Here is a 14,953-nt window from a genome sequence, read left to right on the forward strand (position 1 = left end):
AGCTGGGCGTGTTTGATGTAGAACAAGAGGGATGAACCAAAAGCTGTCCAACTTATACACACCAGACCTATAGCACAGAAGGCACAGTCCATTCCACAGTTGTTGAACTGATTACTGACATTTTGTGGAAGTTGTAGAAATTGTGAAGTTTTTTACATGTGAGACACTCAACCATGGATAAAACCTACGGGAAACCAGATGAGCTGCTGAAAGGACAGGACCAGTTTCAGATGCTTCCGGTGAGTACAGATCTGTGAAGTTAGGAGCCAGATGGACAATGAATACAGAATTCCATTTGTAGTGTGGAGATCCCAGAACATATCATATACATATATATTGTATGAGTTGGGTTATTATACAAAAAGTATGATGATAGTTGACCTAGTGTTTGTTGTGGTCCAGACAAACACCAACCATGTATAAAGAGTGTATAATTATTGAGGGCTAAGTCCCTCTCCCTCAATATTGGGAACAACATAAGGGTCTCTAGATCAGAAACAAGGTTACACATACATGAAAACTGTGTAGTAATATTTCACTTGTATCTACAAAAGCAGCAGGACAATCCCCTAAATTTCACCCTAACTGCCAATTGAAGGTGCCCAGCTCTATGTACAGGAAATATTTACATTCTTGTTCTTTGTGTAAATCTAAATAGTTGTATTGTCAAGTTGCAGAACAAGTGCTAGAGAACTTTGCCTCGATTAAAGACAGATGATGGGTTAAGAACAGATCATATTTAGTAGTAGGGGCCAGTAGTGTCAGATGCAAAAGGTGGCACTTAGTGCTAATACTCAATAATCACTGATACTCTGTAGATGAGGGTATATATGGTAGCTCATGGCTTGTGACACCTGGGGGCCTATTCATTTAACTTTCAATTTTTCTGGTCGAGTTTTAAGAGGGAAAATTAGAATTTTTAGAGGACAAAACACTTTTTCGAGATTTATTAAACTCCAAGGCTGCTGAAAATCTGTCATTTAAAAGTCTGATGGTCCCTTTTACAATTGGAACATGTTTTTTGCCTTCATGGTTAAGAGTTTTGGACTGTTTGACGCTCATTTTTGTTCGATGATCTGAAAAATTCAAGGTTTTCCTGTGACAATTTGAAAAAAATAGCTTGATTCTCATTGTCACACAAGTTTGTCGCACATGGACAGTTTTTGATCCTAATTGTTCGTAAAAGTAAGCCAGGTCGTGGTTGGGAGTTAGGTCGAATTTTTATCTTTAATATAATGGGAAAATGTGAGTTTTAATAAAAAGCCCCCCCTAATGAAGGTTCATTGATATTCTGGTGGGGACAAGTGCAGAGAAAGCAACTGTTCCTCTAATTCTAAAGACCAATTATTAAGGGAACAGGCTTTCGTGCTCTTTGACTTCCTTCAGATTTTCAAAAGCAGTGGGGTTCAGAGAGAATGATTTTATATGAATTAGGACCCTACAATCCTTCAGCTGTTGTTGAAGTACAACCCTTGTTCCTGAAAAAGAGCGGCCGTTCATTAATAAACCTACTGGGTCCATTCTGCCCTACTGCCACTATCTGTTGTGTCCTCTACTCTTCCTACCTACAACTGCCACATTTCTGGTTCCCACTATTTGTAAAGACCAGGGCTCTTGCCCTTGATGTAACCATCGACAAACTGTTTGGGTCTGGTATAAAAGGTCCTAGAAATGTATCAGTATTTAGACCATATACAAGAGCTGAGAGTGCAGAGCCCTCAGTATATTCTGATATAGTCCTACTGCTTAAATATTAACGAAATGTGGCCTCTTCTAGCAGAATATAACATTTGCTGCTAAATTTAACAACATTTATAAATAATATTTAAAAATATAATACAACAATATATTCTAAATACACTTTAAATAAATTACATTTTTTTTAGCAGTTGTAATGCACAGGTATGGGAATCCATTATTCAGAAAGCTCTGAACTATGGGCCCATAGAGCCATTATAAGCAAATAATTCTAATTTTTCAAAATAAATTCCTTTTTTTCTGTAATAAGAATATAGTAGCTTGTACTTGATGGGAACTCAGCTGCATGGATTCATATTGGCAGCAAAACAATCCTATTGGGTTTATTTAATGTTTACAAATTTTAGAAGAACTAATGTATGATGATTCAAATATCAGAAAAACCTTTGGATCTCTGGAAAACCCCAGGTTCTAATCATTCCAGATAATATATACCTGTAAAATTTGCTTACATTTGTAGAAGCTTCATATTATTCATATTATTGAAGTCACCCATCCTAGAGAGCACAGGGATCCATTTTTGGGCTCTTAACCATACTTTTCAAATAATACTGTACAGGGATGGGATCTGTTTTCCAGAATGCTCAGGACATGGGGCTTTTGGGATAACAAATCTGTAATTTGGATCTTCATACCTGAAGTCTACTAAAAAATCATTTAAACGTTAAATAAACCAAAAAGACTGGTTTTGCTTCCAATAAGGATTAATTATACCTTAGTTGGGATTAAGTACAAGCTACTGTTTTATTATTACAGATAAAAAGAAAATCACTTTTTAAAATGTGAATTATTTGGATAAAATGGAGTCTATGGGGGACGACCTCTCCATAATTCGGAGGTTTCTGGATAACTGGTTTCCGTATAACGGGTCACATACCTGTATCTGATAATAAGAGTTTAGTATACTGGTTCCTAAACTGTGGATTTCCAACCTCTTGGGAATGGCAATGGGGCTTGAATACCAGTTAGAGTGAGATTTGTGGTGAGTAATTACCAGTTAGAGTGAGATTTGGGGTGACTGAATACCAGTTAGGGTGAGAATGCTACACAAGAATGCTCCCCTAGATACCACTGCCTGCACAGCTTGAAAATCATTTAGGATGAGATTTAGGGTTAAAATGTATTTTATGTCCTAGAAATTCTTGGAATTATGGCAGAATGACTGTTACATTGAAGTTTCCTGTATCTGTAACCTTGTTATTACCTGGGAGGGGGCTGGCTAAAGGTAGAACCTGCAAGGGGGGCTTGAACTTGAACAATTAACCAGTGATTTCGAGTCTGTGCCCTTTTAAAGAATAAGTAAATATCAGAGCAGCCTCTTTCTTTCCAAACCAAAAACCACAGATCGCTGTCAAGCGCTGACCAAGAACATCAGGGAAGTGCCCAGCTATGGGGCATGAAACGCGTTAGAATTGTACACCCTCCACTGTAACCCTTTTTATGTGCGAATAAAAGCCGAAGTTTGATGATAACTGTGCCGTATTCCTGATGTTCTTGGTCAGCGCCTGACAGCGATCTGTGGTTTTTGGTTCGGATGTAATAGCCGGTGAGGAGTGACCGGCTTATCGCGAGAGCTGTGATCAAGCAGGAAGGCATGTTGGTCCGGGTGAGCTCCGCCATTGACACTCCGTGAGTAAAACTTCAGCCTCTTTCTTTCTCCTGACAACTTCCTTGACTACTTGGTGGACAGACTAGTGGGAAACTGACCAGCAGGTGGTGCTGTTGTAACAAAATTAATTTATATAAACAGTACATATTTCCCTTAATATCTTGGAATACAAAATAAATAAATAATGAATGAATGTAAATTGCAAAAGTTCTTAGAATAGCACTCTCATCAGTTTTACATTCACTTATTTTAAAGGTTTACTTATCCTTTAACTGGGAAATATGAGGTGGGGGGGTCATAATGTTTACAATGTAAATTTTTTAAAAACAATTTAAAAAAATTCTGGAAAGCAACTGACAAAATACAATACTTTTTTTTTGCAAACAATATTTTGTTAAAGGGACAGTACACCCCTCAAAATATAGAGTGTGTGCTGAAAATAAGTTGTGTCTGTTCTTTTAATGAAAAAATATATTTTCTGATATTCTATTTCTTTTATTTTTGCATAAGCAAGAAAGTGAAACCAGTTTCACTTTAGCACTTCCTGTAACTTCCTGTTCTACTAAGCAGAGAATAAGCTGATAAAAAATGAGCTGATCTTTAGTTCAAAGTCTGCAGCCTGGGTTAGGGGAGGATTTATTTATTTAGTGATCCTTTGAACACATTACCCTGTTTATAAAGGGAATTCAGTAAATAACAATCCATGCTGTATAAGGAAAAAAATAATAATATTTTTATTATATTGTATTTTTATTATTATGCTCAGTTTTAGCAAAGGTGTCTTTAGGTGTATTCTGCTCCTCAAGGTGAACTTATCCTGGTGTAGAGACATAAAAAACAAGATGCCAAATAAATGCTTCGGTTACTCACTTATATGCTCAATTCTTCTGCAGCCCGGCCTCAGGCACAACAATGATTTGTATTTACCGGAAGAAGACAACAGCCTATATTTTACCTATTCTGGAGCTACAAACGTCCTGGAGGTGAAAGATCTTACTTACCAGGTAAAAATGTCATCAATAATTGTGTCTGATACATTAAAGCTTAAATTGGTTAATTTTGGCCTGCACTGGTGTATGCGTGACCCATTGTATTAAATGAGCCCCATTTAAAATAATCTTGTTTCAGAATAATCTTTTTCCAAATCAGAATAATCTCTTAAAACATACACTATACATTTTCAATGTCTAAAAAATTAAATGACAAGCAAATTTAGTGTTTTGACTGTGAGTTTTAAAGAGCCTTCAGATCATCCAAAGAGCAATGGCTGCTCCCTGTATGTATTGCTGACTGAACTAGTCCAGTACTTTAGACCTGTTGGAGTGAATATCCATACAGCTGAAGCTGGTTCCTCTGTAGCTCCATGTCTCCTTGGTGGTGGTACAACGCATGGTTGGTGCATGTGCCTGTTGGACATAGTCATGTGCTGATCAATGCCCACTCTGCATTTCCAGAGGCATATACTGGAAGGGGGCCAAGCCAGAACCCCATGAGGATATGAAATTCCAAGGACAGTACTGGAGACATTGACAATCACTCATCCAGCCCTGAGCATAATGTACATTATTTATTCCCAACATAATTACTTTTAAAAATGGTTGTGTTGATTAATGCAAACATGACTGAGTTGTAAAACTCATTTGGTAGAAATTACTTCTTTTGTAAACTTTTTTTTTAATTAACTTCAAAGGTTAATTTAGATGCCCAGATCCCATGGTACGAGAAGTTGGCCGAATTTAAAATGCCCTGGGAATGGAATAAAGACGGCAAAATCTCAGCTATGAAAAATATAAATGTGAAAGTGACCAGCGGGCAGATGTTGGCTGTAATAGGAAACACAGGTAAGAATGACCCATATCATTTTCAGAAGGAATGAATAGGACTATTAGAGCCATAATTCCAGAATGGTGGGATGTTTCTCTTCGACCTTTATCATTTAGTGGGGTAATGATCTGAGGTACCTAATTAATCAGAGCAAATCCAACGCTTTTCCAGATCATTTGGAATAGAAGGGATCTACTGCACTTCCATAGCAGATAGTCCCACCTTCACTCGGTGTCCGTATATTCTTGTTAGTTCTCAAGTTGTGTTAGCTGCTTCATAATGGTCAGACAAGCAAAATCATGATATCATATGAAGCAATTTGTGGAGCCTGTAAACAGGGGGGCATAAAAATACCTGTAAGGATCACATCTGGCCCGTGGGCCTCCATGTGGATATTACTGACCTAGTAGGTTATTTTTTTTGTGCTTAACAGGCATAGGGGTTTATTTACTAAACTCCAAATTCCAAAAACCTGAAAAATTTGTGTTTTTTTAGTATAAGATCAGAATTTTTAGTGGGGAAAAAAAACATGAATTTTTTGGGATTTATTATACCATGAGGATTGAAAAAGTCTGAATCCGAAAATCCGGCATCTCAGACCTGCCGAGGTTGCATATAAATCAATGGGAGAAGTTCCAAAGATTCTTTGATCTGGGCAATAATCCGAAGATTTCCGTGTTTTTGGGTGGAAAATCCCAAAAATTTGTACAATTTGTATTTTTTTCCCCGCAAACAAAATTTTCTGAAAATTGTATTAATAAATAAGGCGAAAAAACCCATGTGGATTTGTCTGAGTTTTTTTCATAAAAAACGAAGATAAATTCGGTCTTTCATAAATAATCCCCGTAGTGTTTTTATTCCAGCTTTTCTTGGTCAAACCTACACACAAAAATTGTCATTGTCTCCCATTAAAGTCAGAACGAAGTCCATTGAAATACCAATCTTAGCAAGTTTTTGGTTACCCGAGACATGGAAGTTCTGTAAAAAACTGCCCTAGTCAGCGCTATCACACAGTTTGACTTGAATGAGCTGAAATGGAAAGCAAGGTGTGATGTTTAGACACCAAGGAGAAGATTAGGCAACCAAAGGACTGTAAGTGCTATAGAGTCAAAGGGTAAATAACAAAGGCTAAATTAAGGATAAATACGATTTTCGCAGTGTTTATGTTTTAAAAGGCATTTTGTTTATTTCTTGATTTAATCCCACTCTCTCTCTTTTTGTCTCTGAAGGGTGCGGGAAGACATCTTTGCTTGACATCATTACATGTAAGGACGAAGGAGGAAAGATCAAATCTGGGCAGATCCTAATTAATGGAAAGGTCAGCACAAAACATAGAGTAAAGAAGTGTGTGGCACATGTGTGTCAGGATGATCAACTTCTACCTCACCTAACTGTGCGAGAAACTTTGACCTTCATTGCCAAACTTCGCCTTCCAAAGTCATATTCAGAAGAGCAAAGACGAAGAAGGGTAAGTTCTGACCTAGCGTCTCTTTGAGAGGGCAATGTGAGAGAAGAACTGCTACTCTTTGTACTCCATTCTACAAAAGCTTTTGGATGTCTCTGTGTGTAACAAAATAAATACTTACACTTTTCACTTCTAACAGGTAGAAGATGTCATAGCAGAATTAAGGCTTCGGCAGTGTGCAAACACCAAAGTGGGGAACACATACACTAGGGGAGTTTCTGGGGGGGAACGTAGAAGAGTGAGCATTGGCGTACAGCTTCTTTGGAACCCAGGTCAGTAGACTGATAAATCTGCATTAACCAGGATGTAATAAAGACATGAATACAACCTCAAGCCTGCATTGTGTTCTAACATGTTCTTATCCATTAAGCAAAGCTATCAAAATACCATGATGAAAGTCAACTTCATATGGTTACAGGGGCAAACAAGACCTCATTCGCATATTTGTTTCAGGTCCTAAATAGGAAGTTCCACAGTTATGGAACTTATGACCTTTAATCAGGATAGAAGTTAGGGAAGAAAAGTTCCAATAAAACACATGAAATCTTGAGTTGGTCCTATCTTATTTGGGGCCTTTACTGCAGCAGCTTGGACATCCTTGATGTATATTATGAGAATATCTATCAACTGCTACTAATATGTCCCTTATATTGCAATTTATTTTTAATTCCCTAAGGGGCTGCTCTGATACTAGGGACCCAAAGTAATTTCAATGCCCCCTTGACTGATGTAGCACAAGCAGTAGGACTTTTGGGGATCTAAGGAAGCAGTATATCCCCTTTACTTGAGAGACCGAAATCTCCTTATTTCAAAGCAACAACTAGAGGAACAAATCAAAAGCTAAAAAGCAGAACAATGTTAGTGATGATAAAAAAGATTTGTGCCATCTCTCTGGCAGGTATACTTATACTTGATGAGCCAACATCTGGACTGGACAGCTTCACAGCACACAACCTTGTGATAACCCTGTCCAGGCTGGCCAGAGGAAATCGACTGGTTCTGCTGTCAATTCACCAGCCCCGTTCTGACATATTCCAGCTCTTTGATTTAGTCCTCCTTCTGTCATCTGGGGCCACAATCTATTCGGGGACAGCCAAAGACATGGTGGAATATTTCTCCTCTATTGGGTACCCATGCCCCAGATACAGCAACCCTGCAGACTTTTATGGTGCGTATAACCATCCAGAAATTGCTTTCTCGTATCAGAACTTCAATATAGAATCCAGTTATGTTAGTTTAATCATGTTGCATCAATGTTTAACTCGTTAATTCATCATGATCTGTGATTTCAGTTGATCTGACCAGCATTGATCAGAGGAACAAAGAGCGGGAAGCTGAATCTTTGGAAAGAACAAGTTCACTGGCTGAAATATTCTGGGAAAAAGTCAAGAACTCTGATGACTTCCTCTGGAAACCTCTTGAGGAATCAAATAAAAATAACACACCTTCCAGGTGAGTCTTAATACAGTACAAGCTTATACATTGCTGTAAAGACTTTAAGCAGCACATTTAGGGCTGTCTAAATTCATCTAAACCACAAAATATTGGCATGCTTGGTCAGGTCCCCAGATGAAGGTGTCTTTGCCCAACTGCACTACCAAATCAGTGGGCTAAATTGAACTGATCTTAATGTTTGTGCCACTTAACCCACCTCATCTAACGAAGACCCAGATAGAGCTGTAGACCACTTTTTTCACTCTAATCTATATCAGAGCCCTGGGGACTAGGGATCACTTTAGGTCTGTAGACGGCAACTGATCAACATTAAGGAACCACTATAATTCAGTAGAATCTGGAGATCTACCAGCTAATACCTGATTTTTGAGTTGAACTGTCTTTTCTTTTCTTTTTTGCCTAGTATCAACCTACCTGTCTCTGTGCATGAAAAAGCAATTAACATAGACACCCGTGATATGAATCAACTGCCTCGAGGACTGCACCAATTTTCTGTTTTAATCAGGTATTGCCACTTTTTACTAAGATACTTAAATCACAAACGGGGGAATGTAATATCACGCTCAATCGCATAAACTGTTCGCAAAGCGAGTAGTTTGCGCGCGAGAGTGGGTATGTAATAATTAGTTTTGCGACTGTTCTGCTACATTTGCGTCTGTTTCCGCCGTTTCCCTCCACTTGGCGAACTTTTGTCATTTGGCTCTATTGCGCTGTTGCGCTATCAGTGTAATAAAACTTCTTATCGCAAATTGCTTATATTGCGCTTGGTTTTTTAACGAGTCGTGTCTATAGTCGCTGTTCAGTGCAAATGTTATTCGCAATCTAATCGCAATGTAATTGTGTTCACGTGACTTTGCTATCAGTGTTGTGAGAAGAAGGTGTATGTACAAATTTTGCAGAAAGATATTCGTGGAGCAATTCCACCGTTCGCATTGCGTAAGTGTTTTCGCTATTCTTCATGTAATTTAAAAATGTGGTCAAGTTATATGTGGTAAATATAATGAAAACATCTTTCATTGCGACTTATTTTTGCGTTTGCTACTGTTTTGTGCTTATGTAATATATCTGTGCGAAAAATATTGCATTCCGCTTAGCGCAAATATACTCGCAAAAGTGCGAATGCGTGCTGCGATAACGCCAAATATTACATTTGGGGTTAAGGGTGGTATTTATTAAAGTCCGTATGCCAAAAATTGGAACAATTCGAGTATTTTTTTTAATGATAAAATCGAAATTTTTAGTGTAAAAAAACCCTACATTTTTTGGTGATTTCTTATACCCCAAGGCTGCTAAAAGTCTAAATGTGAAAATGCTCCATCTCCAAGCTGTCGGGGCCCTGTAGAAGTCAATGGCAAAGTTCCTAAATTTGAAGATATCAAGGTCTGAGCTGAGTTTTGGCCAAAAATTCGGGAGATTTGAGCAATTTCACGAAAAATTCAAGAGTTTCAGGCATAAAACCCAATAATTAACAAAAACCCAAATTTTTAAAACATTTTCCCGAACCAATTTTATCAAGTTTTTTTCAGTGATAAATCATGGATTCTAGTTTGGTCTGACTTTTTTTACTTAAAAAATCAATTACCCCCTTACCATATATACTTACTAAAGTAAAATGTATGCAGTTGTATTCACCTCTAGGCCGATCTACTTAACCAGATATGTGGTTAATTAATAAATACTGAATAATCATAGTTCAATCTTTATTCAGGCGGTGGATTGCACCAATGTTTTGTCCTGCTTCTAAAGTCTTGAGAATGGAAACAGGCCAAGATGTTGACCTGATACGCGATCTGAATAGTTGTTGACTTACAATTATCAAGTCCCTCTTCAATATAAGTTATGGACGATAAAGCGAGTACAGCGTATGACTATTATCATTACTTTGCCAAAAGCATTAGTTGATTGGCCTGTGATTAATACAACACGCATCACTTGGACTACCGTATATACTCGAGTATAAGCCGTCCCAAGTATAAGCCGAGGTACCTAATTTTAACTCCAAAAACTGGGAAAGCTTATTGACTCGAGTATAAGCCTAGGGTGAGAAATGCAGCAGCTTCTGGTAAGTTTCAATCAAAAAATTGAGGGTTTCTGCTCCCATTGGAGGTGCCGGCGTCTCGTTTTTGGATGCCGGCGACCATTCTTGGACGCCGGCGAATATTCTTGGAGACTATTCTTGGACTATTCTTAGACGCCGGCGACCGTTTTTGCGCTTGACCCGAGTATAAGCATATTTTTCAGCATATTTTGGGGGCTGAAAAACTCGGCTTATACTCGAGTATATACGGTAGTTCTGCAGTAGACAATACAAGAAATACTATCTGAAGTAGGGTTTTATTTTAGGCTTGTAATGTGATTACAACAGTTTGATTCCTCCAGCAACATGTTTTAAACCATTAGTTCCCTCTCTATCCAACAGGCGGCATGTATCCAATGATTTGCGGGACCTTAGCACATTACTGATCCATGGGTTTGAGGCGCTAGTAATGGCATTGCTGATTGGGTTTCTATATTACGGACAAGGAAAGAACCAACTTTCCATACAGGACTCAATCGCGCTCCTGTTTATGAAAGGCTCACTGACCCCCTTTGCTGTGGTTTTAGATGTTGTTGCCAAATGTAAGTGCACAGATTTCTTCATTTTTAAAAATTAGATTGAAGCTATAAATAATGCCTTAAATAAATCTATAATCAAAGTAAAGTATTCTCAAAATACTTTTATTTTCAGGCCATTCCGAACGAGCCATGCTTTACCATGACCTGGAAGATGGGCTTTATTCCGTCACGCCATATTTTTTTGCTAAGGTAATATCAACTTCATTTTTTAATAAAAAAAAAAGAATAGTTTCATGTCGATAATTGAATTTAGTGTGTTCTGGTATTCTATAATAGGTTTAGTTTAGTTTTTAAAAAGCCTTGGGATGTGACTTCTCTTTGGCCATAATGGATTATGAAACACAGTTATGATAATGATAGGAGCTTCAAGGAGCTTCACATTGTAGTTGCTAGGAAGTAACCCACAATGATTTAGCGATTTCTGATCACGCATACACCATAGCTTAATTTATTCCAGTTATGTAAAGTAGCAAGTTAGCAATTTTACTCAATGAGGTGAACATTTTCTTTCTGTCATATTCTATTTTGGCTTTACCATTGTCAATTGTGTCCTTCCTTGAGACTTAGGCCACAAAATAGGGATCATTTAGGAAGCCCCTGCAAGTGCTCTAAAATGGACACAATGAAGAGCACCTATTGCTGAAATTAATGTTCTTGTGTTCAAACACGTTCATGTGGTTTCCAATGTGTCCTTCCTTCCTCGTATGACACTTGGTAACCCTGGAGAAACCACCACCCTGGACCTGGTGGTGGCTCCAAGGTTCCTACAGTGGGTTGTGTCAATACAAGCTCCAGGCTTGCGCTCTGGAAGTGATACAAAATGCTAGATGCAACTTTCATCCAATTTGTGTTAGAACACAAGTGCAATTGTATCATTTAGGTTCCTTAGAAGAAAATACAGTGGGCACATCTCAAAGCACAACCACAATTGAGAGGATTAAAGAGGAAAAAGCACAGCGATTTGTATCTGAAATTGCACTTTGCACACTGCGGATAGGTTCCTAAATGAGCCCTAATATGTTCTGACATGACAGTTTTTCCAAAGAGCAGCCACGAGGAATCACTTTAGATTGCTTCTTATATGCATTGTATTTTAATTTACTAGGATGTGAGGCTACCTGGTGTGAGGTTGCTTGGAAAACTCACAACCTCAAAACCTCTTGTCCTATAATAACGTACATCCAAGGTAACAAAATGGGAACAAAATCTTTAGTATGTCTCTGCGAATGTATAAGACTCCCACCAGGAAAGACTAAAATGTCCCTATTTCCGCTATGCTTTGAGATTTTAATGCAACTTATATTTTGGCAGGTGATTGGGGAACTTCCAGAACACTTTGCTTTTGTGATTTTCTATGGCGTTCCTATCTACTGGCTGGCCAACCTCAACCCCCAACCAGAATGTTTCCTGTTGAATTTTGCGCTGTTGTTTCTTATTGTATACTGTAGCCGGGCCATGGCCCTGTGGATGTCTGCTTTACTCCCAACACTCCAGATGTCTTCCTTTCTCAGCAATGCTATATTTACCTCATCCTACTTGACTGGTGGATTTATTATCAGATTGGAAAACCTTTGGACAGGTGGGTCAAAGAAAAACAAACCTGTTTGTTTATTGCACATTGGGTGCTCAAATGTAAAGTTACCAGCCCAGAACTTTTTGTACTTTTTGGGTTGAAGCCCCTCTTCACAGTCAAGCATTCGTTCAGGCAACCCTTTAAGTGATAACAATATGAGACCTAAATATTTTTAGAAGACCATCCTGCTATTGTGAAACTATACAGGGTAGCAAATCAACATTCTCTCTAGTCATATCTAGAGTTGTTATTCGATTGTGTGTCAACTTGACCTACTCTGTGTCCAGCCTTGAGTCATGTAATCTCTTACTACTTTGGGTGCCAAACTTGTATTATAGGCTCTACTAGGCATTTTGCCCAAATAATTCCCTGAACATGACTTCGTATAATTAAGATATGAAAAATGTCATAAATGTCAATGCAGTTCATGGTTTCGACAACAATAACATTGTTCTGTGATAATCAGTGCCGAGTGAAGCAGAGGTTGTCCCCAATAAATGAGATTCATTATTGAGGTTTATAAAATAGATTTTCCAGCAATTTTTCAGATCTCATTGCAGTTTGTTTATTTTTTGCATATTCTTTTAAAGCCATGTGACCATAGTTATTAGGGATGCACCAAATCCAGGATTCGGCCCTTTTCAGTAGGATTCAAATTCAGCCGAATCCTTCTGTCCAGCCGAACCGAATCCGAATCCTAATTTGCATATGCAAATTAGGGATGGGAAGGGAAATTGCGTGACTTTTTGTCACAAAACAAGGAAGTAAAAAATGTTTTCCCCTTCCCACCCCTAATTTGCATATGCAAATTATGATTCGGTTCGGTATTCGGCCAAATCTTTTGCGAACGATTCTGGGGTTCGGCCAAATCCAAAATCGTGGATTCGGTGCATCCCTAATAGTTATTACAGTGCAACTGAAACATCATATATAATTTTTTTATTCCCAATGCAGTCCCCTATTGGATCTCTTATGTCTCTTTCCTCCGTTGGGGCTTTGAAGGACTAATGCAGGTTCAGTTTACCGATCTCAGTTATAAAGTGCCAGTTGGAAACATTACCATCACAATTCCAGGACAGGTGGTGAGTTTGCATTTTAGTTCCCATCAAAGCTTGCACACATACCTGTATTGCCTCTTCAACTTTTAGCTTTTGCCATCATTTGAAAAAATTGCAGCAAAAAAACCCTAGAAAAAAATCAATATTTTTTAATTCAGGTTTTTCCAAACTTGTATTTTAAATATTTAGCAATCCAAAAAATCTTGAAAGGTAGAATGAAAAAATTCCGCAACCAAAACCTGGCAAGCTTATATAGAAGTCAAATGGAGGTGTTTTTTCAACATTCAAGCTATTTTATAATTCAAGTGTTTATTTTAAAAAAATTTATGGAACAATGGGAATCTTGCGTTGTTTCTCCCCCAAAAAAATAAAAGTATAGAGTGTTTCTGATGCAATTTTTTTCTTAAATATGCTAACTAAAAATTTACACTCAAATTTTGAAAAAAAAATTAATTTCAATAATTCACATAATTTCAAAGTTTATTTGTGATATCTGAAGGGGGCATGTAATGGCCAAGACATGAACATACCAGCTATTGTGTGCCACCATATATGATCAGTGCCGCTGATGCTCTTACTTATTTCTTACAGATTATCTCTAATATGGAAATGGACAGCCATCCGCTATATGCATGTTACCTGGTTCTTATTGGGATCATCGCTGGTTTTCTAGTCTTATACTACCTCTCACTGAAGTTCATCAAACAAAAATCCCATCAAGAATGGTAACATCCAACTCGAGATAAGATTGTGCCATTAGATCATGTACAGCGCCTGGGTGTTCGGCCCAATGAAATGGTTAATGAATGGATGTTTGCTAACGTGAAGTGGAAAAGTAAATATTCTATAGATGGCCATTATATTCTGAAAGACTTCTCTTTGGGCAACTTTAGTCTCGGCTTTAGGTTTCTAATGATCAAACTGTAGAGATGGAGGTAGATGATAAGGATACCGGCCACCATTAAATTCCTCTCCTGTGGTATCCGAAAATTTGCTAGACATACCTGAACTTGGTGATGTTTCACTAGTCCAAGCTTCCATAGACCATGATCTTATTTTGTAGGCTATCCATGAATAGCACAAGAACGTTGATGATATACTGGTCTGATGATGGAAATATAATACTGCTCAATGTTTATGCACAACTCCCTAGCCTGCTCTTAATTATATATTTAACTAACAAATTGTAAGACTTACAAAGTATCAAGTTGACTATTATGTAACTCTTGTTGGACTTGGACTTGAGGTCTCTTGAAGTACTTGAAGTTTCTCAGAGACCTCAAGTGCATCTCTTCCTCTAGCCAAGAAAGCCAGAAAAAATACAAAGTATTCCTTTACACAAGTTTTAGCTTAATTTGGTGAGTATAAATATGCATAAGTTGCTCCTTTCATCTAGAGGTGAAGAACCTAATTATTAGAATGTATCAAGACACGCACATACAGAGCTACAAGAACAAGCATTTCCTGGACTCTCTGTGAAGATCTCCTGTTGCCGCAGTATAAGTGGTCAGGTTGTGAGTCGTCTGAGTGGAATTTACAGTGTAAATATTGTTCTTGTTTCAGTATAATATATATTTGGACTGGATTGGTTCCAA

The 14,953-nt window shown here is 37.9% G+C and overlaps 1 protein-coding gene across 1 annotated transcript; it reads left to right on the forward strand.

The window, feature by feature from the left end:
• Nucleotides 1–41: 41 nt before the first annotated feature.
• On the forward strand, nucleotides 42–14,505 carry abcg8.S (ATP binding cassette subfamily G member 8 S homeolog). The gene is made up of 13 exons (XM_041564280.1): nucleotides 42–239; nucleotides 4,261–4,371; nucleotides 5,058–5,208; nucleotides 6,421–6,659; nucleotides 6,796–6,928; nucleotides 7,555–7,824; nucleotides 7,949–8,108; nucleotides 8,515–8,616; nucleotides 10,531–10,730; nucleotides 10,840–10,916; nucleotides 12,039–12,306; nucleotides 13,255–13,382; nucleotides 13,950–14,505. Exons 1-13 carry the CDS (start codon nucleotides 174–176, stop codon nucleotides 14,085–14,087), a joined length of 2,043 nt encoding a protein of 680 aa, XP_041420214.1. The 5' UTR covers nucleotides 42–173; the 3' UTR covers nucleotides 14,088–14,505.
• Nucleotides 14,506–14,953: the final 448 nt, after the last annotated feature.

The sequence above is a fragment of the Xenopus laevis genome, chromosome 5S (genome assembly GCF_017654675.1).
Source record: "Xenopus laevis strain J_2021 chromosome 5S, Xenopus_laevis_v10.1, whole genome shotgun sequence".
In the NCBI taxonomy this organism is placed as follows: Eukaryota; Metazoa; Chordata; class Amphibia; order Anura; family Pipidae; genus Xenopus; species Xenopus laevis.